The sequence below is a fragment of the Podarcis filfolensis genome (assembly GCF_964270895.1).
Source record: "Podarcis filfolensis genome assembly, chromosome: 4".
NCBI lineage: Eukaryota > Metazoa > Chordata > Lepidosauria > Squamata > Lacertidae > Podarcis > Podarcis filfolensis.
Genome location: NC_139607.1, coordinates 26,996,299 through 27,020,609, shown reverse-complemented (window position 1 = coordinate 27,020,609; position 24,311 = coordinate 26,996,299). Strand labels below are relative to the sequence as shown.

General features: G+C 42.1%; 1 protein-coding gene across 3 annotated transcripts in view; it reads right to left on the bottom strand.

Moving 5' to 3' along the window:
* The window catches only part of TMEM255B (transmembrane protein 255B), a 59,641-nt gene that overhangs the window by 32,842 nt on the left and 2,488 nt on the right, over nt 1–24,311 (bottom strand). Inside the window, exons 1-2 of one of the 3 annotated variants that reach the window (XM_083610985.1) lie at nt 7,355–7,459; nt 5,041–5,121 (exon numbers count right to left, since the gene is read on the bottom strand). The exons of 1 other annotated variant lie outside the window; for it this stretch is intronic. In XM_083610985.1, the coding sequence (XP_083467111.1) occupies nt 5,041–5,044 (4 nt within the window). In that variant the 5' untranslated portion in view covers nt 5,045–5,121; nt 7,355–7,459. Of the gene's footprint in view, nt 1–5,040; nt 5,122–7,354; nt 7,950–24,311 lie in introns of those variants that run through there. One more of the 3 variants, XM_083610983.1, reaches the window with a different exon arrangement.

The window sequence follows — 24,311 nt, the reverse complement described above, 5'->3', positions numbered from 1 at the left end:
TCTCTAGAAAGACAAACTGCACGCAAGAGCAGCCATGATTCAAGAGTAATCTGAAAAAGGTCTCTTTGGTATCTCATATTCTCTCTCCCCGTCTCCTTCTCTAGCACAGGGTTTTCAATGGATGATACTATTAAAAAGGAATGACATTTCTGTTCAAAGGACCAGCAGAACTGAAGCATAACTCCAAGTGTCAGGCATTTTAAAGGTCCAGGCTAGTGCTTTGAATTTGTAATCCTTCACACACAAGAGAAGAGTGTGCTAAGGAAAGAAGAACCACACCAGAAAATAGGAAGAGTTTCTTCCTCCTCCTGCTATCTCTCCAGATTCAATATGCTTCTAGAAACCACTACATTCATATTTGGTTAAGTCCAGTATTACAATATTTTACATCCAGGCTTACAGTATTTTATAATGCACAAGTCCCTGTACACCACCTACTTAGAGAGAAAAAATGTGTTTGTAAGCTCTAAGAAATAAGTTTTAGTATAAGTTCTATTGGATTTACTGAAGAGATGTTTTTAAAGAAAACATCTGCTGGATTTACATCAGCAGAAATCTAAGCATCTACAAACCCGTGACTAAATGTGAGTGAAAGGTACAAAAGTGGGACGCTGGATTTCAAAAGTCACTCAGGTATCTGAAATGACAGAAGTTAACGTTCTGTGGCACAGTTGCCTTGAAATCATCTCCAACACCTTGCATGTACAAAGAGCAAGGGAATTCAAGCTGCAATCCCCTCCAATAAACCCCACAAAACTCAGTATGATGGATTCTACTGTAAAACAATTGTTCTGCATGTTTTCAGCATGTCCAGAAAAAGATAGTTGTGGTGAGTTCCTGCAGGCTAAAGCCCATGTTATCACCAACTTGAAGCAGCTTGCTTTAAAAAAAAGATTTGTGCATTTTCTTTGGCAAAGAGTAGGATAGATGCATGTGTGTATTGTTCTTCATAAAAGCATTACTACCCACTCGCCTTAAAGAGTAGCCACCCACCCGGAACTCACAAATTTGCCTATCATCGCAACCCTGTAATGTTCATAATTTGCTACTTAAGTTACTACTTGCAACATTTGTAAGGCACTTTCAGCTCTATGATAAATCAAGAAAAACCTAGGAAAAACGAGTTCTTGACCCATTACAGTGAACTTATAAATTTTGCTTGGCTACTTTGGTTGGCAAGGTAATAGTAGCACTTGAATAGCTCACTGAAAGTCGCCATATCACAAATTTAGAAGGCAAATAATTTTGCCACCACAACTACTGATTTGAGTTTATTATAAGTCAGATAAGGACACATTAGAACACTCTGGCCAACATAGTGTGTTCATCATGGTTCAGTTTGCATGTTATGCAATACACATTTTGGGATTGTTCTCTTTTCTCATCGGAGTCGTGCAGTTTCTTTCAATAAACAGTTCTGTCCCATCTCAACTGTTGTGCTGTGCACTACAAGTTCCTTGTCTCAGGAGTGTTTGACCACACCTCAAATAGTAATTTGATGTATCCATGAGAAGGGAAAAGAGAGATTAGGGCTGCAATCCCGTGTGAGTAAACCCAACTGAACACACCAAGAGTTGTTTAAATTGCATAGGACTGTTCTATCAGAGAGTACCCACCCCTTGCCTGATTATGGTTTCTAGATGGAAAGGGGGACAGGGCTCCTGCAAATAGTTGTGAAGAAGTGGAAAATTTCAGCAAGTATAGCTGACTACCTGGTCTGTTTCATAGCCCAGCCAAGAGGTAGGAAACTGAATAGCTAAAGTAGTTAGTTAACAAAAAGTGGAATTTCTCATGTCATTTACTGCCTTGGGAAATTATTTAGTACAGAGGTTCCCCATGGACCACTTGAAAATTGCTGAGGGTCTTGGCCAACTACTAAATGTCCCGTCCCCCCATCTGTTGTATGTTGTGCTAGATACCTGTAATATTCTGTGATAGATGCTATATGGTTTTTAATTGTATTGCTGTCTTGTTTTTTGTCGCATTTCAACCTCTTGAAAATGAGGAGTTCCTTCATACCAACAGATGTAAAGGGTTCAAAACCAAGCCTACAATGCTGTCTAGGGCATTGTGATACCTGAACAACAATGGCTGCAATCCTATATCATTCACCTTAGACTAAGCCGTTAGACTAATTCAGTGAAACTCACATCTGGGTAAGCATGCATAGGACTGGACTCCCTAGCATATACAAACGCCATGCACAGTGAGTTACAGAAAGTAGGTATTACTTAGATAAGTAAGGATTATTCCACTTGAGAATAAGACTATACAGCTTTCTAAATTGCATGGTGTTACAAAAAATGTTCTAAACATTTAACACGGTGAACCAGCTATTAAAAGAAAAAATATGTACACAGAGAGAATACTATCAGTACCATGACATTCAGCATCCAAATATTTGGTAGCAACACCAACATTTAAAGAATTGTATTTGTCCATGGGGGGGAGGCAAGTTGTACAGGTAAATTTAAAGAATGGTGCATTATACATTGCATCCTCATACTATATGTGATGGCTTAATGTGCATAGTCCACAATATGCTTTTGGCAATTGCTTCCTCTGGAAAAAAATATTTGATTTGTCCAGCACGTAGAGAAACTAATAAATAGGTGCTATTGCAAACCCCAAGACAGGCTATTACGAATTTACGTGGTAGAACCTGGTTGTGTGTATTATATATGCAGATCCTTAGCTCATTGAATTTAAGAGAAGAGGGGAGAGAAACCCTGATTTTATGTTCTCAATAATTTAGCTATAGTAATACAGTATTAATGTTGACTCCATTGCTTTGGTATCAATTACTTCTCCAATAAATAATTTAATGACTGGTTAAGGTAACAGAATCCTCATTTGTCTTTATTTCAAAGTTTTAATGAAAATCTCTCTGAGTGGTAGTGTTTTTAATTATGCCACCCAAAGTCAAGTGGATAAGACAACAACAAAATTAACAGGAAATATTTGTTTTATGTATTTTTTATTGTGTGTCATGATGGCAAGAATAGCTTACCTCATACTATTCAAACAAAAATCAGTATACAGTACAGATATTTTACATTGTACAGGTTTTAATGAATGTTATGGAAGCAATAAAGTATTGGATCTGACTTTTATGTGCCATTTATATTACTTTATGAGAATACAAGTTAAGGGCAGAAAAAAGGCAAGTGAAAAATATTTTATCAAATAGGTAATCTGGGATGTCTAAAATGGAAACATAAATCCAGTTGTCATGTGAATAGCACAACTGTGGTAATCAGGAAAGACAGAGGTTTTTTAAATTAAAAAAAACCCTTGCATCTATTAAAAACCCTCTTGCAAACAGAAGAGACCTAACACTTTATACATCAGTGTAAGAACTTAGATGGTGAGTGCTAACATGTTTGTAGCTAAAACACGACCACTGAAAATTAAGAAGGATATACCAGCATGCTCAAAGGAACCCCAAAGTTTGCAGAAGTGCAATTATTTAGGTGGGAAAGCTAATGGGCCAAAAAGTAATCAGTCTAATGCTCAGTAGCCAGATAATAGTGTCTGCTGAGGGAAGGGACCTGGTTGGAAAGGGAATTGAATGGAGTTCCTGGAATCAGACATGGCTGGCTTAGGTCCTGAAGAGGAAATCCACAATGCAACATTTGTTCATGCCCCGCTTTGCATGGTCTAAACAAACAGTCCTAAAGACCTAAAGAGCCTGAAGAGCCTGGTATTTTTACCGAAAGGCTAGTATCAGTCTATCTATCTATTCTATGGCATAAGCGGACCTTCCAGAGCAGACTTTTGGGCACATGGGAGAGCTGGAGGAAGGAGAAAGAGAACCTGGAAGTCCCATTGCACAAGCTGATCTCTGTTGCATGAGCAGAAGGACATCATTGGATGCTGGCATTGCTTTTGTCAAAAGAACTGAGAGATTCAATTCAGCGTAAAAAGATGTTGGAAAGACAGGAAACTAATATATTTGAAATAGCGGGCCATAACTCTGAATGGCTGCACGGTAACAGTTCTATCACCCTATTCTTATTTTAAACTCTTTCTTCCTTGTTCCAAATACAATGATGTCCCAGCCCTAAGTGTGCTTCCTTAGAAGGAAATTTGACTGAAATCACTAGCACATATCTTCCAAATAAAGGTAAACTGCAAGGAAATTCTGCTGGTAAAATGGAAGTTGATTGTAAATATCATAGCTTGAAACAGACTTCAATAGGATTCTAAAAGAGAACCTTTACATTCCAAACAGTCTCTTCCCTTAAGGTTCTCAGAAGCACATTGTATCATGTTTTCCAGTTTGCTATTGAACAAGGTGATAAGCTAGGACTCCTCTATGCATGCAGTAATTGAATTAACTGCAGCCACCAGCAGCACTGCACAAATGAACTAGTAAATATGCAACATTACCATTCAAGTGGATTAGCAGGAAAAGGGCAAAAATAAAAAAGGCATGATCCAGTGGTCCCTTTGGAATTCCAATAAAGAAGCTCGAAGTACAGAATTCTCTCACTGTAATCAATGAGACTTAAAAATACTTAAAGGGAGTTGTAATTGGGCTTTAAAAAAACGTATGCATGGCAATCAATAACAATCAACCATAGGATCCAGAACAAGTTGCTTGCCTCCCACTATTTTAGTCTCATGCATCGCTATAAGCTCCCTTGCCAGATTTTTGTCCATTCTGCAAATTATGTACCAAAAAAATTTTTTTTAGAAAGATCTGAAATGTGGTCTTCTGAACCTCCATTCCCCCCAGTAAACAATGTGCAGCTACATCTATCTAAACATCATTTAGCTTCCGTTTGCCCACACAATCAGGATGATTAAAGAGCGGCAAAACCATGGGCTATAAATGTTGTCAACGTATCTATTTATTACAGTTCTAGTCTTATATTTGAAACAATGAGGACAGAATCAGGATACAATAGCTATTCCACGTAAAATAATGTATGGAATAGTGTTTCCCAAAGGTAGGACAATTCAACACACTACAATTTTAAGTCAGAACAGTGTTCTTTAAGACACGGCTAAAACTAAAATACAAGATGTGCTCACACATGTCGGTTGCAATCAGAGGGACGATTCCAATTAATTGCTTTCCTTCATTGGAAATTCATTCTTCTTGTTTTAAGATTCCTAGGTAAGTGTGCATATTATTAGAAACTTTACTGCAAAAGTTAAATTCCACACAGGGCTTCCCTGATCTTTTCTTTAAATCCAATTAGGCTCCCTAAATTTCTTTTTCAAAGAGATGGGAGAAGCTGCCCAGAAAGGACAAATATTTCCTTCTATATAGGCGTGGGTACTCAGTGGTGAACGAAATGCATTCTTCACATTTTCAAAGGCACTCCTATTCTTTTGCTACTTCATAACCCTTTGTACCATGATTTCAATGCCGGAAAATGCATAAGTCTCCATAGATGGGCAGGCTTCGACATAATGTGGTTTTCTGTATATGAATTGTTCCTAAAGGAGTGGGAGTGTATCTGTCCTGGACAGAGAAATGCTCTCCCAAACTCCAGGCTTTTTGGACAACGTGTGGAAAAATTATGAGAGAAACCATGAATCATATTGCCACTCTTCATTTTATCTAACGCCAATCAGTATCTGAGGGCTACCTCGTGACAAAATTCCTTTTAAAAAACACCTGTGTGTATGTTAACACAGCAAAAATTCCACATGACCTTGGTCAACAGCAGGCATCCCCAAACCCGGCCCTCCAGATGTTTTGGGACTACAACTCCCATCATCCCTAGCTAGCAGGACCAGTTGTCAGGGATGATGGGAATTGTAGTCCAAAAACATCTGGAGGGCTGAGTTTGGGGGTGCCTGGTCAACAGTATGTATTCCTGGAGTGAAATTCACATGTATGAATCTGCATGGATGGGACGCCTGTGGGATATCATCTCTTTTCTGTATGCAAGTTCTTTCTTTCATCGCTGGGCAAACTCTGTCACTGAGAAGCATAACATGGGACTCTTCGGTAATAAGCTGCTTGCCCCAATTTGCTGTTTAAAGACATATGATAATAGGCAGTAAAACAAGCACCATGTCTACACAAGATTTCGAAAGTAATTACATACATTTAATGACTACTAATTTTCAGATGAAAGCATGCAGCATGATTCCGTGGCCTTGTTTTTATCTATTTATATATATATATTTAAGAATAGATTTATGTACACTGCAGTCCTCTCAGGGGGCGGGAAAAAGTTAACAGCTTGATTGCGCACTGGAGTCTCCTTAGTCAGGACAGGGAGGCAGACAACAGATCCTTGCAGAGAAACTCAGATCGCCGCCCAGTCCCGTCCCATCCCCATATCTATCTATCTATCTATCTATCTATCTATCTATCATCTACCTATCATCTGTCTATCTCTAAGAGAACAAGGAAGTTCATGGTGAGCTCTGGCATCTCTTCTTCTAGAAAAACAGCATTGTATATATCTCTATGATATTGGGGTTGGGGGAGGAGAACAAGACATACTAAAGACGTACTAAAAATTCAGTCTACTTGAACGTGTCTTTGAGGAAAGGGTTGTAGCTCAGATTATACAATATCTGCTTTGGGTGATGAAGGTCCCCAAAATCATTCACTGGCATTTCCAGGCAAGCGTGGGAATGCCCTGCTTCCCTGCCTAAAATCCTGGAAGGCCACTGCCAGTCAACGCTAACAATACTAAGCCACATGGACTCAAGGTCTAACTCGCTTTAAGTCAGCTTCCCACGTTGGGCTGCAGCAGACGTGCCTAGGAGGAATGAGCTCAAAGACATGAATGGCATTAGGGAACCTTCACTGTGCAGAATGAATCGCCCTTCCTAAGAACATGGAGAGCTCTTAGAAACTCCGGTGGGAGGTGTTTTTGTTTTTTTTGCAAACACTTGTTAGTCTCTCCAAAGTGGAAGAAGGTTTGGCGTAATTACCTTGACTCTTTGGCTCCGTTGGTTTCTCCCTCCAGAGCTCAACGCGCAAGTTCTTCTGAACTCGTGTCTTCTTGGTCGTGTGAAATCTGCCCTGTGCCCAACTCAGGGGGTGGGGAGACACCCCCATTCTAGAAGTTCACAGCAGGCAGAACACGAGTGAGCTGGGCTCGAGAGGATCCAATATTTGTGAAGGGGAGAAAAATGCAGTCTCCTCCCCCCCACCCCCACCCCCCAATTGGAGCGGGAAAGAAAATCTTATATTCCCTTCTCACTTATCCATGTGCATGCGAGGTAGTACGTCTCCCTCTGAAACTACTCGAAGCAAAAACGGCAGATGCAGATATGTTTCCCCAGGGTGTAAAATTGTGCCGGGTACAGAAAGAAGGCGGAATAAAAAACCCACCTGCTTCTCCGGCTCTGCTCGCCCTCAGCCCGCAGGACTTACCTGTGGGGTCCAGCACGGCCAAAGGGTCAGTCATGGAAACCGGAGCAGCGGGAGGCTGCATCCTCCGAGCGCCGCGCTCTTCGCCACACGGGAGGGCAGCATGCACGGCTCGCCTCGGGAATAAACTGGCCCCAAGGAAAGGAGGCTAGCTGGGAGGCAGGCGCCGCCGCCGCCGCCGCCGGAGGGCAGGACCAGAGGCGGCGCCGGAGCCCGAGGGAGGAGGAGCGAGCGAGCCAGTCGCTCTCCCCGGGGTCCTTGGGCGCCACTGGAGGGGGAGTGGGAGAGATCCCGCCTCTCCAGGCTGCCAGGAGGGCGGCGGCTGAGGGCTCAGGGGCAGCCCGCTCGCCTCTAAACTGGTGCAAAGGGGAGAGGCAGCCGCCGGTCAACTTCCCGCCTTTTCTTGTGGGGCAGAGAAGATGCAGCAGCAAGCGGGATGGAACAAAAGGAATGGAGTGCCTGGGTCACATCCCGCACTAGTGCTGCTTTTCCACGCGAGTATATTCGTCCTTGGACCTGAGCAATGCGTTTTGGTTGCCCGGATGGGAGTGGGCCCCTTGCACTGAAAATGGCTCCCCGACCTTGCTCTGGGTGGTATAACATGGTTGGTCACGGGTCATGCAAGGAGCAGCCACCTCATCCTCTCTCTCTCTCTCTTGAACTCCTGGATTCTCCCTTTGAGGGGTTTCCAGCAGTGGAGGCTCAACTGGGTGAACCTGCTGTGCCACCCAAGAGGGCATGGTGGCCGCCTCCACACGCGGGCATGGCCAATCTTGGCCCTCCAGATGTATTGGGACTACAATTCCCATCATCCCTGACCACTGGTCCTGTTAGCTAGATGGGAGTTGTAGTCCCAAAACATCTGGATGGCCAAGTTTGGCCATCCACAGCATCACCCAGCATTTCATCTCCTGGTTGAGCAAGAGGTGGTCTCTGATCACTCACCTGCCCTCTCCCCACACCCTTTTGTGGGGAGAAAACAAGAAAAAACAGGTGTCTGCCTAGCCTCTCTCACTGGGCCATGTGGTGTGGAGGAACGGACTTGCTGGATCCAATCCAACAAGATCATTCAACATGATCCAATCATGATCATGCTATCCAGAAAGAAAGCACAGGTGTGTGAGAGAGATCTGGCTTCTCCTTCCATGACCAGCTCTCTGTGACGGGTAGTCCATGTGGTTGGGCTACAATTCCCATCATTCCCTGATCATTGGCTCTGCTGGCTGGGTCTGAAGGAACTTCAGCATGGAGGGCACTGTATTGGCAACTGTGTCCAGACAGAAGACAAAGAAGCAGGCAGAAATAGTTAACCACCATTTCTCTCTAAGCAGTAGCAACGACCCAATACCCCTTCCCACACTACTATATTCCACATGCAGTTGACCTCAGCTTAATTAAGAGTACATTTTAGTCTCCATGTGAAAACCGAACAATATTTCCCCCCTTTTTTGCTTTTCCTTCATCCAAAAGGCAAATATAGTATTTAGATTGCCTAGGATTCTTAAGCCACCCTTTTCATTTTCTGTCCTGCATTAACAACCTCCACACAAGCAGCATGAGAAAAGCTCGCAAGACTTCAGTGCTTCCATCCCTTATGGGAGAATGGATTCCTTTTTTGGATCCCTTAAGAAGTATTAAGAAGTATGATGAACTCACGAGCAAGATTTGAGCTATGGGCAACCGAAGAGATTAAATTATAATATCATGACTGTGATTTGATAGATAAGAAGACAGGGCACAGCAGGAGGGGAGAAACAACAACTCCATGGAAATTGGGGTGGGAAGTCGCCAAAAGTAAGAGAAAAGACAAAATTTTGATTTTGCATTCTGGTTGTATATGTTAAAAAACGTTGAAACAATAAAATGTAACTGTGGGAAAATGAGAGAAAAGCTCACAAGTGCACTTAATATCCTGTATCAAAAGTCATAAATAATCACAACCAACTACCAAGTATCTTGGTTTAGACTGGGGGAGGTAAACTGTGATCTCCCAGAAGTTGTGGAACTACAAGTCTCTCATCACTCCAGACCACTGGCCATGTTGGTTGGAGCTGATGGAACTTGAGAGTCCAACTTTTGGAGGCCCACAAGTTCCCCATCCCTCCTTTAGACATAAAAGCTCCCAGGAACAAATGAATATGGTACCCAACAAGCCATGTTCTAGGCCAGTCCTATTCTAGAATAGTTCCTCTGCGGATGTGGCCTAGAAGGCACTGAAGTTAGGGGTGACATTTCATTTCTACAGAAGCTCTTCTGAATCATAAAAAATAAAATGTCAGCTTATCCTTTGACCATTTTCGCAGTAGAGAAAAAGTGCTCCTACTTGCCCTTCTCCATCCCTGCCTGTTGCTCTTTTTTAAAAAAGGCATAATTAATTAAGCATAAAAGTAACAGCAGCTGTTAGCAGAGATAAAGGCAAACAGAAAGCAATGGTTATAGCCAGAACCTTTTTCTACAACTTCCAAATTTTCAACAGCTATGGGGCAACTTTTTTTCCTAAAATCTGTGAGTAGTGATCATCTATTAGTTATCATCTATAAGTTTCTGCTTACAAGCTTGTTTGTCATTAGAAGAAACACAGATAAAGAGGAAACACAACACAACCATAAGGGTTAGAGTTGAAGAATATTAACAGGTAAAAGAACAGTGTTGGCAGTTTTGTTCCGTAATAATTTCCACTTCGCAACACAACTAAAATGGCAGGTTACAAATTAGATTTGTGGAACCTTATCACCACAAGATTAATTTTATTGTATTTATCAGCTGTGTTCACCACCAGAAGGTACTTAAGACTATGCAAAACATAGAGCTAAAACATAACCTATTTATCATGCTAACCCAAAACAACCAACAAAAATGAAAATTCACGCATAAAATATATGCCAGCCATCAGTGATCAGATACCAGGAATGATACTGTCTTCATCTGCCAATGGAAGCTAATCGAGGAAGGGGTGTCCCTTGAAATTTAATTTTTACAGTGGGCTTATAAAAGCATCTGTTCCATTATGATGATTGTGAGCTATTCGTGTCATCTGTCTACAATGATACGACTCGTAGAGTTGGAAGGGATCACGAGGGTCATCTAGTCCAGCCCCCTGCAATACAGGAATCCTTTGCCCAACATGGGGCTCGAACCCACGACCTTGAGATTAAGCGTCTCATGCTCTACTGATCAAGTTATCCACCTCTGGCAAATGCAGTTTTTGCATGACTAAAGGGAAGTACAGGAGATTATCACAGTCCTAGTTCAGAAACTATAGCAATTAAAACTTTGGAACATCCCTGTAGATATTTTTTTATTATTGCTATTTAGATACCATGTTAAATATCCCATTAGAAAGAGTTGCACTTTCCCAGGTAAACAGAGAACAGCCATGGTTTGGGGTGGTATATTTTTGCTCAGTCTTGAAGGAGTTATGTGAACTGAAAACAACAAATAGTTGACTTTGCATTTATTGCTTTAAAAACAGATCATCTGAAAAGGTCCGGGGTGGGGGGAGAATAATTTATTTACCTGGCTCAGTCTTGTGTGGTATAAGCAGAATTGTCTAGCATCACCACAGATAAATTTTGCAAAAGGGGGATACGAAATGGATGTGTATGAGAGAGGGGAGGGGGCAATTTCCAAAGATTACACAGAATGTTAGGAGGGAATCATTGTGTTACAATGTTGCAGCAAAAACAACTATTGTGGTACCTTATGGACGAACAAATTTACACACTGGGCAAAAAAGACAAATAAGAACTATGAAGATCATAGATAAGTTATCTCGTCCTACGTTACCAATTTTGTTAGATGAAATGAGACAGCTTTTTATTGTGCAGGGTGATAAACGGGAGAAAAATATACCGTACCTGACAAATATTTAAACTGTATCTGCTGTACTTGTTAAAATGCTAATGGAAGCACACATGCATATATTAATGTAACCCAATACCAGCAATTCTGGCTGCTTGGTTAAGCATATCATTTGTCTAAGAAACAGCACTGTCTGTATTGCAGCCATTCAGTTTGGCTGGCAATGTGCTCTGGCCACCATCTTTTTCTGTTCATAATATGAGCATTCATGTGAACATTAAAAAAAAAGAGAAAAGAAACTTGCTGTTGAAAATATTTCCTTACTATTCTGTACAGCAGCAGGGGTAATAAAGATCTTAAAGCTCTCGCATATGGTGAATGTATATATTTTTAAATCTTCTTATACAAGCCTGTTCTGCCATGTATAAAAGTAAAAGGGACCCCTGACCATTAGGTCCAGTCGTGGCCGACTCTGGGGTTGCGGCGCTCATCTCGCTTTATTGGCTGAGGGGTCATGTGGCCAGCATGACAAAGCCGCTTCTGGCGAACCAGAGCAGCGCACGGAAACGCCATTTACCTTCCCACCAGAGCGGTACCTATTTATCTACTTGCACTTTGACGTGCTTTCAAACTGCTAGGTTGGCAGGAGCAGGGACTGAGCAACGGGAGCTCACCCTGTTGCGGGAATTCGAATCACCGACCTTCTGATCGGCAAGTCCTAGGCTCTGTGGTTTAACCCACAGCGCCACCCGCGTCCCTTCTGCCAGGTATACAAACAGCTATATGTTCAATGAATGCAGTCCTTATTACTTGCTTCTAATTGGGACTTGACTTTATGTGAACTAGCTTGGAGTGGATTGAGGGATTTGGCATAGAACAGAAATCTGTCTATGAAATAAATACCGTAAGAAAGCATAACTTCAGGACCATCAGACTACGGCAGCCTTTTGAATTAACTTTTGGAGGAAGCTGCCTCTACCTTCCAGTACACAGAAGATATTTCCCTATAATTTGCATGAACATGCTTACCTGAGCAAAGCTTCTTTGGCCAGCTAGATTAATTTCTTATGCTCATTGGAAGTTCTCTGAACTTGTGAATATACCAATGCATGCTTATTTTATGATAGGCGTTGTAGATTGATTTTATTTTCAGGTCAGTATAGTTAAGTATAGTTTGACACAGATTAATGCACTGTTAGTTTGCAACTGACTCCAGAATGCAGTTTAAAAACTGCATTCTTTTTTAATTTTACAAATTAAAATGTATATTCAAAATCATGAATAATAATAAAAATAAGCAAACAAAGATTCAGCCAAATCTCTGGACTTCCCTCCCACCCCTCCAAGGGTCCCGTCACTAGTCCTCTTCATATTGTAAGTCACTCCAATTTTTAAATACCCCATGTATCCCTAGTTCTTGTTACAAGTGTGACTCAAATCCTGCTAAAGAGCTCAACTGTTTACAGTGGTCTCCAAGGTAAGCTATTAATTTTCCCCGTTCTTTATTGAAATTCTGTTCTTCCTGGTTTCTGATTCCCCCCTGTCATTTTCGCCATCTCTGCATAGTCCATCAGTTTGGTCTGCTATTCCTTTCTGGTGGGAACTTTTTCTTTCTTCCATCTCTGGTCCAGAATGCAGTTTTGAATGCTCAGAGTAACTCTGGTGCACTGGTCATTCAAAGTATCCAACAACTGGAACTTTTGGGGACCTCACGTTCATCCTTTACAAAATAGAGAATGTACGATCAAGGAAACTGAAATCAATATATTAATCCTGAGGTTGGATTAGCTCCAGCAGAAAGGGGCGGGGGGAGTTAAATACACAGTTTGTAAAATAAAGTGTTCCATAATGCAAAGAAAATAATATGCTTCACCCATAATGGCAGCAAATGAGATTAAGGTCCTGAACAATAAATATTTATTTGGGGAGGTTATTGTTCTGTTAATTTATAATTTCTCTTTTCATCCACAATTTGTGTGCAAATGTTTTTAGTAACTTTAAAAATTAGTTGTAAGCTTGTGGTTTGTCTCCCTTGGGAGGTTGTGGACTCCCCTTCCTTTTAAGCAGAGTTTGGATGGCCGCTTGTCATGGATGCTTTAAGTTAAGATTCCTGCATTTCAAGGGGTTGGACTAGATGACCCTTGGTGGTCCCTTTCCAACTCTACAATTATATGATTTCATGAGTTCCCATGGAATAAGCTCAATGGGATTTGTAAAGCATATCAATGTTAGACACTTGCTGACTTTTTTCCAATTAAGGATCAGAATGAACACAAATCTGAATGGTGCTGATAATTTCTCTCTGCAGATATTTAACATAAACCTGTGTGTAGCAAAATTACTGCCATCCTTCTTTGTGGCCAGGCTACTACCTATTCCTTCCTATGGGAGAAATACAAGTTGGAGGCTTTCATTATGAAAATAACATTGAGGGAGGGGGAAAATGGGGCACAAGGAGATTGCTGAGGGGAAAGAAAAAGGGGGCAGGGCTTGAGTCATTAAAGCTTGCATACAAAGTAGTTATTATTTATTAATTGTGATGTTGTGGTTATACCAGAAAATCTCAAGGAAGGATTCGAAAGGTGACCCCTGTGATCTTTTCACAGCCTCTCCAGTACCAACTGAGCTGATGTAAGAGCCAACTTTAAAAAGAATTAGAGACACGACATTCATCACTCTTATAATGGCAATTTATAACCCTTTGTCCCAACTTCCTTGTAGGTTACATAACAGGGGTTCTGCTATGGTTGTCTAGAGATGGTTTTTTTAAATTGAATTACTCCTCCCCCTTCACTTCTCCTTGATATCTCAGAATCATATGTCTTAATTTTTCTACACTCCCCAATCTTGCCTTACTCCCCCCTCACTTATCACAGTGTAATTGTTCAGCCATAGTTTCAAACCCAAGATCTTTTTGAGATCTGTATCTAAAATAAGACACATATCGTTGCAACCTGCAACAAAATGTTGCAGTATATCTCCCACCCCACCGCCAGCCAGGAACAGGAATCTTGTAGCGCTTCTCAAAAGGAAGAGGGGCAGGGTTAGGAGAAGAAGGAAATGAGAAACCTTTTTCCTTCTGCAGGGGGCCGGTGTACTGTCCCTCAGACCTTGTCGGGGGCCGGACTATATTTTTTTTGGGGGGGGATGAACAAATTCCTATGCCCCACAAAGAGCCCAGAGATGCATTTTAAATAAAAGCACACATTCGACTCATGTAAAAACACCAGGCAGGACCCACAAACAATCCAGAGGTTCATTTTAAACATGCTGATTCCCTGACCGTCCACGGGCCGGATTGAGAAGGCAATTGGGCCGGATCCGGCCCCCCAGGCCTTAGTTTGCCTACCCATGCAGTAATGTGTAAACAGCCTAAATTGGTACTTAACAGTCTGTCAGACTTTGAGTTTCATTAAACCTCCTGTTTTTCACACATAACACAGGTTGGAAGCAAGAGTTGCCCGTAGAAAAAGGCAGGATTTTAGTGGACCTGTGACTGGTTGTCATGCTGCACCCCCACCCAAAGGTGGCAGCACAAGACAGTTCTGTCTTTGCTGCTCGATGTGAACCTGGAAGATACACTTCCTTTATATTTTACCATTAGTATGCATGATGGAGCAGGATAGATCCCTGCCCTGAGGAGTATACAATCTAAAATCTGACATAGGGTAAATAACATAGCGAAGGCAGGATAAACAGTGAAATAATACATGATTTTGCTTACTGTTGGGTACTTGTGTTACAGGCTTAGTTGTAGACATGAAGTTACCGTACTTTTCCATGTATAAGACTAGGTTTTTTGACTTTTAAAATAAGGTTTAAAATCTGGAGGTGTCTTATACACGGAAAGTGCACATGACCATTTTCTAAATTTGGGGTCCCCAAAAGTAGGGGGCATCTTATACATGGGGACGTCTTATATATGGAAAAATACGGTAGGTACTCCAGGGTTTTCTTATCTTTCTGCCATCAGTGACTTTCTGTCCTCACAGGTCCCCATCAGACCGTTTGTTGTTTTTTTTAAAAGCAACAGCTCCTTCTGGCTTTTAATTAACAAACTTCTGTAATTCAGCATATCTAGAAAGTTCCAAGGAACCACTTCCTTATTTTGGGTTTGATCTGTTTCAAAAATAATAGGCATTTAGCCACCTGAATTTGCTATAACAAGAAGTAAAAAAATAAAAAAAAAATCATTATGAATTTGTGACACTATTTATTTTAAAATTAACCAAGCTCTCCCATACAGGCACCTTCCATAATAAGATCAGATATTCACTGCTGATGGTTGTGTGGTGTAATATTACTAATCTTCATATAAATCAGGGGTGAAACAGACAACAGGAAAGTCTTTCCGAGAAGAAATGTACATTTGTATAATAGCTCACAAAGATAGCTGAGTTATTTTTATCACATGTTGAAACACAATTCATCATTTGTTTAATTTCTAGCTAAGTTGAACAGCCATCGTGTTTTCTTGTACTGACTTCCAGTTGTTGTTGTTTTTTCATAGAATCATAGAGTTGGAAGAGACCACAAGGGCCATCGAGTCCAACCCCCTGCCAAGCAGGAAACACCATCAGAGCACTCCTGACATATGGTTGTCAAGCCTCTGCTTAAAGACTTCCAAAGAAGGAGACTCCACCACACTCCTTGGCAGCAAATTCCACTGTCAAACAGCTCTTACTGTCAGGAAGTTCTTCCTAATGTTTAGGTGGAATCTTCTTTCTTGTAGTTTGGATCCATTGCTCCGTTTCCGCTTCTCTGGAGCAGCAGAAAACAGCCTTTCTCCCTCCTCTATGTGACATCCTTTTATATATTTGAACATGGCTATCATATCACCCCTTAACCTCCTCTTCTCCAGGCTAAACATGCCCAGCTCCCTTAGCCGTTCCTCATAAGGCATCGTTTCCAGGCCTTTGACCATTTTGGTTGCCCTCCTCTGGACACGTTCTAGTTTGCCAGAGTCCTTCTTGAACTGTGGTGCCCAGAACTGGACACAGTACTCCAGGTGAGGTCTGACCAGAGCAGAATACAGTGGCACTATTACTTCCCTTGATCTAGATGCTATACCCCTATTGATGCAGCCCAGAATTGCATTGGCTTTTTTAGCTGCCGCGTCACACTGTTGGCTCATGTCAAGTTTGTGGTCAACCAAGACTCCTAGATCCTTTTCACATGTACTGCTCTCAAGCCAGGTGTCACCCATCTTGTATTTGTGCCTCTCATTTTTTTTTGCCCAAGTGCAATACTTTACATTTCTCCCTGTTAAAATACATCTTGTTTGTTTTGGCCCAGTTCTCTAATCTGTCAAGGTCGTTTTGAAGTGTGATCCTGTCCTCTGGGGTGTTAGCCACCCCTCCCAGTTTGGTGTCATCTGCAAATTTGATCAGGATGCCCTTGAGTCCATCATCCAAGTCGTTGATAAAGATGTTGAATAAGACTGGGCCCAAGACAGAACCCTGTGGCATCCCACTAGTCACTCTTCTCCAGGATGAAGAGGAACCATTGATGAGCACCCTTTGGGTTCGGTCAGTCAGCCAGTTACAAATCCACTGAGTGGTAGCATAGTCAAGACTGCATTTTACCAGCTTCTTTACAAGAATATCATGGGGCACCTTGTCAAATGCCTTGCTCAAATCAAGGTAGGCTACATCCACTGCGTTCCCTTCATCTACCAGGCTTGTAATTCTGTCAAAAAACGAGATCAGGTTAGTCTGACATATTTTTCAGAAATCCATGCTGACTATTGGTGATCACAGCATTCCTTTCTAGGTGCTCACAGACTGTTTGCTTAATGATCTGCTCCAGAATCTTCCCTGGTATTGATGTCCTGCAAGTAGATAAGAAAGACTCATACTGCAGCAATTATTCATTTGAGAAACCATTACAAAACCTGTTACAATGCAACTACATAGCTTATCTCCCAAGAGCGTTTCTAGAAGACACAAAATGAGGCGCACCATTTTCAGAGGCAGAAGTAATGGGCAAGATGGTTCTACAGAACACATGGCAGCTTTTGTTATTGCATGATCTCCAGATGATCCTACGTAAGTTATCACAAGACATCCAAGATACCTAGCTGTGTCTCCACAAATCCAGGACCAATAATTGAATCCCAAAGTTTAAACTACCTGTGGGAAGTTGCTCCAACTTGCACTTGGACCATAATTTTCTATAACTACCTTATCTTGCAAGGAGGAGGGAGCTTAGAGAGGAGAAGAATGGGATTTAGACTAATCTCCAATTCACCTGATAATGAAAGTGGGGGAAAATAGATGTGGAAAGGCAGCTAATAAGTGTAGGCCATGTTCTAAAATGCTGAAGTTAGGATGTTTAGGGAAATTAGGATTGGCCATGACTCACCATTTTTAATTTAGAATGAGCCACCGAGAACAGATGTTGCTCAGTTTACTTCAACAGTATGTAGCCAGAAATCCCACGACCAGAGAGCACGACCACTTTAATTATTTATCTAATTACCTTCTGAAATCAGTAAAGTGAAACTCCACTGGGGTATTTGTGACTACCGAGTGCTCATTACACAAGTGACATGGCAACTTTTGTCTTGGCTGCAGGGGGGGAAAAACAGATCTCAAAATTAAGAAAAGAATTGCAATTTATACTGTGAATCAAGCTTAACTTAAGATTCATTACTGTAGATTGTACAATATATATATATAGCTTAGGGCAGTATCTGTTAAACCCAAAATGTTGAGGAAAAATCCAGGGGTATGCAATAATATTCATAACAGCAGCATGTCTGAGGAAATTTCTTAGTGCCAGTCTCTATTTAGTTTGACGTCTGCAATGCTGTTAATATCAGCTCCCAATGGGATACTTTCTGCTCATGTAATTGTGCCTTTATATTGAATTAGCACTTGACATATGCTGCCTAATATTACAACCGCATCTTTATCATTTAGCCTCTCAATTGTTGTGCTTCTGAAAGTGTAAGTAGAAAGAGACGTATCCAGTTAGTGAAGGAAAAGCAAGGGAAATCAGTCATATGCTCTTCAAATCCTCACCAAAAGCCTTTCCACTAAACTTATGGCTTAACTTCTTAGGTCTCTATCTCCAACCAAATTTAATATTTAAGAACGTGTAACCGTATTTGCTTACATAGAAGAAGAAGAAGAAAAGAGAGGCATGTTATATCATAGCATATATGGTATATAAAGCTATATATGTACCACCGGCTTGACAGATATTTCCAGGGCAGGTCACAAACACAAGGCACAATAAAAAACAACAACACAGGAATAAATACAGTACACAGTAAAGCAACAATCTATAAAGCAGCAGCAGCATTAAGAAGTTCTCAGGTGTTAAAAAAGGCCCCTGGACACCTTTAAAATAGGTCTATGTGGTAGTAGAAAGATAATAGTATAGGCATCATGTGATCCTTGCTGGGGAGGGACTTCTGTAAGTGAGATGGCAATAACCCCCCCCCCCCCGCATTTGCTACCTGCCTCATCTCAGACTGCCAGAGTAGGCGGAAGGGGCAGGGAGAACGTACAAAGATGGTCTCAGGACAGAGGCAGGTCAGTGTGGGAGATGTTATTTCATGCACCCAAGCATGATGTAGGGCTTTAAAGGTCAGTAATTGTATACGGAGTTCAGATTCCTCAGAATATCATCTTGCTAACTTGCTTTTAATAGGTAGAGTTTTAGTAATGATATGCCTGGAAATTATACCTCCAGTCAGTCAAATCACTGCTGTGCAGGTGAGGGCTTCCTGCAGAATACCGTCGTATCAAGAGGCCCTTGTCCTGCACAATATTAAGAACCGGGCCTAGAGTGTTGTGGCACCTACGCTTTGGAGTGTTATCTATTTTATTTAATTATTGAATTTGCACACCACCCTTCATCTGAGGATCACAGGGCAATTTACAGTGTAAAAAACACATAATAATAACAAACAAAACAACTCCCGTCCTCTGAATATTATAGACAGGCAGCATCTCTGTTGCCTTAAATACCTTTCTCTTTCATCAAGTCTTTTAAGCTGAGATCTTTCCCAGTCTGGATCTGTATTGGAATTAAGATTTCGTAAGAACGCGCGCAAGTTGTCTTAGAATTGTCGAGTTGGAAAGGGAACTCGAGGGTCATCTAGTGCAACCCCTTTGCAATGCAGGATTATGCAGGCAGCCCGTACGGGGATTTAACCTGTGACCTTGGCATTATCAGCAGCAGACTCTAACAAACTGAACTAAGATGTTTTTGCAATCACTGGTTTGCTGCCCTGGAATCCTTTGGGAGCAGGAGACAAATAAACAAATAAATGGGCACCAGAATAAGTTTTCCAGTGATTAAGTCTATGGAACCTCGTAGCCTGGCAGGGCAGTGTTCAAAGGGGAGTTCAGCTCTCTATTCCCCTTTCTTGAGGAGTCCTGTTTCTGGTTTTCATTAGGTATACCACTTGAGGTGAAGAGAGTCTTCCAGAGCCACAGTTCATTGCAGAAGCAAAATGAAAGCAAGCAAATATTATCTAGCTGCATCCTTTTTATAGGATGCAAAGTAGCTTTTCTTGGCCCAAAATGGTGGGTTGTTTTGTTTTGTTTACAGGCCCATTAGTGAATGAATGGGGCAGCTCTTCATATACTGTACATCCTGACATCAGTGGCAGATTTTGGGTGATCAAATTTCAGCATCAGCCTGTGCAATGCTAAAATTCACCCTGGCTTTTCGTGCTTCCATTCTACAGTATTGTTTTGGTGCCCCCTGCAGTGTGGCGCCCAGTACAACTGCACCGCTCATGCCACCCTAAAACCACCTCTGATACAGTGGTACCTCGGATTTCTGTTCTCATCCTGAAGCAAAGTTCTTAACCCGAGGTACTATTTCTGGGTTAGCGGAGTCTGTAACCTGAAGTGTATGTAACCTGAGGTACCACTGTATTATGAATGGTTCAATACCGCCTTGTGTGACATTGGGCCGGTCACTGTTAGCCTAGCCTACTTTACAGGGTTGTTGTGAAGATAACACAGCAAAGAGAAGCATGTAAACTGGCTTGAATTATTTTTTTTTTAAGGCAGGATATAAATGTAATAAATAAAGGCATTACAAAAAACACGATGGAGGCTTGATATCCACCACTTGCATTTGGGAGGCGGGGGGGGGGGGGGGAATCAAGGAGATCTACCAGGACGGATAGGTAAAGGTAAAGAGACCCCTGATCATTAGGTCCAGTCATGACCGACTCTGGGGTTGCAGCGCTCATCTTGCTTTATTGGCCGAGGGAGCCGGCGTTTGTCCGCAGACAGCTTCCGGGTCATGTAGCCAGCATGACTAAGCCGCTTCTGGCAGACCAGAGCAGCGCACGGAAACACCATTTATCTTCCTGCCACAGTGGTACCTATTTATCTACTTGCACTTTGATGTGCTTTCGAACTGCTAGGTTGGCAGGAACCAGGACGGATAGGTGTTTACAAAAAGATCTTCACAACCTTTCTTCATCCACATTAAAACACAATTTTAAAAACCACCCTAAGTTGAACAGCCATCTAAACTAGCAATAGAACTAACTAACTAAATATTCTCTGAACATATCTGGCCAAAGCAGATTCCTGCTTTGTAGGATAGAAAGCAAGGACTTGCCAGCCTGGTACACCAGCTCACCTCATCTCATACTTCTTCATATGACAAGAAAGTACAATCCAAGAAAATAGGAGTGATTGTACTGGAAGATGGGAATTAGTGAAGCTCATTGAAGCAGTGACAGCCTATCAGTTACTTAATATTGGTATTGCAGCCTCCTGGAACACAAATATACTGTCACACAGACATGAAATGCTACATACTGACTCTGCTTTTTTTGCGTGTAGCTGTAGATAATAAAGTCATAATTCATCAGGAAGCCAATATCCCTTTGCTGGATGGGTCAGGCAATCATTATTGCACTTAGAAGACCAACCTTCACTTTTATGAGTTGTAAATCAGACACAGAATTCTGCTCCTCTGTGCCTCCTCCAAACTAGAAAATTGCCAGCCGCCGCCGTTTGAAACTAATTAATCTCACTGAAGGCAATGGTCTGAACAATGCAAAGATTTAATTTACTGCAAATGTTTACAGTAGATGAAGCCCTGATTTGCAATCACAGTAAAATAGCGCTCCCCCCCCCCCAGTTAAATGCCAGTATCCTCAAGCTGGGGGAGTGGAAGATGCCAGGGTATGCAAACAAACATTTGGGTGCCCTATGATGCTTACCAAGGACGAAACATCTCTGTTTAAATCATGTCTTCTGCTACAGTCCTGCACTGCACATATATATACCCGGGAGTGAGCCCCATTGAAATCAATAGCACTTACTTTTGAGTAGCCATATTTATGTCAAAATATTCACAGCCCATCTTTCATCAGTACAGATATCAGGGCAGGGTACAAGGGACATTTAAACAAGGATGAAATGTTAGGAAAAAGCACATAAAAATAACCAAAAGTAGCTAAAAACAACAACAGAGAAAGCTGAAACACCACTTAAAATGCTTGGGTTAAACAGGCAGGTTTTGACTTGACAATGAAGTGCTAACATCTGTGCCTGTCATATTTCACAAGCAGGGAGCCACCACAGAGAAGGCCCAATCCCCTAGCAGACCAAGCTATAAGGAGCTATAAGGAGGCAATCTCCTCTATGTATCTGGGTCCCAATCCATTTGTGGGCTCAGTGAAACACACATTAATTCTCTAGAACCCATGTAATGAAATTCCATCCAGCTGCACTGGTTAATGTTCTTGCGACTGTATTCTGTTCTAATTGAAGGTTCCGATTCATCTTTAAGGGCGGCTCCAATATGTTAATCCTCCCCACCTCTGCTTCCAAGCACTTTTACCTTTCAGATGAAACAAAGATACGGAGCTGGTTGTCATCTACATATTGACAACACTTCATTCCAGCTCTCCTGATGCCAACTCTCCATGAACTAGCAGGACACTGAGGGAACCGCGATTGGTATAAACAAGGACAAGCTGAAGAGGGGGAAGGAGAGGTTGGAGACATAGGAGGTACTCACAGCACATCAGAGGACACCAAAGAAGCCAGGGGAAGGGGACATATTGCCAGAACTGAAGATGCACCTGTCTCCACAGACACGGCAGGGTCTGAGGCATCCGGAACAGCAGGAAGTGCACCGCCATGACACTGAGGCAGGCAAGGGAACACAGCCCAGCTCACTAGTTGACCAGGTGAAGATCATGGGGCTCATTAGGTCTGGGAGGAGGAGGTTTGTGGTCACTCGGCTGGATTAAGTTCAAGGCAGGTGAGGATCACATGTTCCGTTAAGGGGAGAGACGCAGCTGCTCCGCTGGAGCAAACTCTGGGGCAACAATCAATATTGGGAAGGATAACAGGGAAGCAAGGCAGAAACTCTTGTGTCTGCTCAACTTTCTCTGTTGACGGACCATGGCTTGGCTGCTTTGCAAATTCTACTGGACTGTGACTTCATGACTTTTTTTCTGGGTTTTTAATATAATTTTCATTAAATTCTCTGTTTTACAGTTTAGAATCTTCTTTAAAGGTAAAGGTAAAGGGACCGCTGACCATTAGGTCCAGTCATGACCGACTCTGGGGTTGTGGCGCTCATCTCGCTTTACTGGCCGAGGGAGCTGGTGTACAGCGTCCGGGTCATGTGGCCAGCATGACTAAGGCGCTTCTGGCGAACCAGAGCAGCGCACGGAAACGCCGTTTACCTTCCCGCCGGAGCGGTACCTATTTATTTACTTGCACTTTGACGTGCTTTCGAACTGCTAGGTTGGCAGGAGCAGGGACCGAGCAACAGGAGCTCACCCCATCACAGGGATTCGAAACACCAACCCTCTGATCGGCAAGTCCTAGGCTCTGTGGTTTAACCCACAGCACCACCCGCGTCCCAGAATCTTCTTTAAACAACCTTAAAATGTCATTGACTTCCCTTCTTCTTTCCATGGTTCATTTTGCGTAACATAAACCCCTGCATATTTTGCATAAAATTAAACCATTCAGTATTCCATTATTACATCCATGCAAATTTATTTACACTGTTGAATTTATCTTAATGCTGCCATTGTTTTCAAGTGTACATAGTTTCCGCCCCCGCCCCCCGTATATTCAATAGATATTTTCCAATCTTCTTTAAACATATGTCCTCTTATTCTACATGTTAGGACCGCAAGCTGCGCATATTCCATCAGTTTTAAGTTGCCATTCTTCTTTGGTTGGGACCTCGCTCGTTTTCCTTTGTGGGGCTAATGAAACACGAGCCGCAGTAGTGGCATACATAAATAACACTTTTTGACTGTGACTCCAGGACTGACCCTAACTCTGAATCTTCTACAGAAGCAGAAACTTAACCTGCACAATGACTTGGGACCTTGCTCACTGTATCGGGCCTGGACTGGCATTTGACCATTTTGACTAGTGTTGCCACCACCTCAGAGTACACCAAGGTTCAGGGCACAGAGAGTAATAAGATTTTATTTTTTTAATTCAAGGCTTATTGCCTATTGCATTCTTGATTTCAAAACAGTTGGGTTAAAACAATGCCTATTTATCTGTATCTATAACCGTTAGACCATGAATGGTGGCAAAAAAATAAATGTTTTTAATAAAATGTTTGCCAACTAGTGCTGTGTAGTAAGTGCTTTGCTAATATAGTGGTACCTCAGGTTAAGAACTTAATTTGTTCTGGAGGTCCGTTCTTAACCTGAAACTGTTCTTAACCTGAAGCACCACTTAAGCTAATGGGGCCTCCAGCTGCCGCTGTGCCACCGGAGCACGATTTCGGTTCTCATCCTGAAGCAAAGTTCTTAACCCGAGGTACTATTTCTGGGTTAGCGGAGTCTGTAACCTGAAGCGTCTGTAACCTGAAGCATCTGTAACCTGAAGCGTCTGTAACCCGAGGTACCACTGTAATATACGTGCATGGAAAATCGAAGATCCACATCCCTGTATGTATTCCTGTCACCCACAAGGGGGCACTATATACTACTATACTGGTAGGAGGAAGATAGTTCAGTTTAATGTTTTTGTAATCAAGGGAATAAGGGAAGTTCAAAAGCAGCAGCTGCATTAATCCATTGTGTTTCCACTTTCGATACACGCTCTGAAAAGATGAGTTAGGGTACCCAGTTGGATCTTTCATCTTGTTCATTTAATTAAAATTGGAAATGAGGCTGTGGCACTGG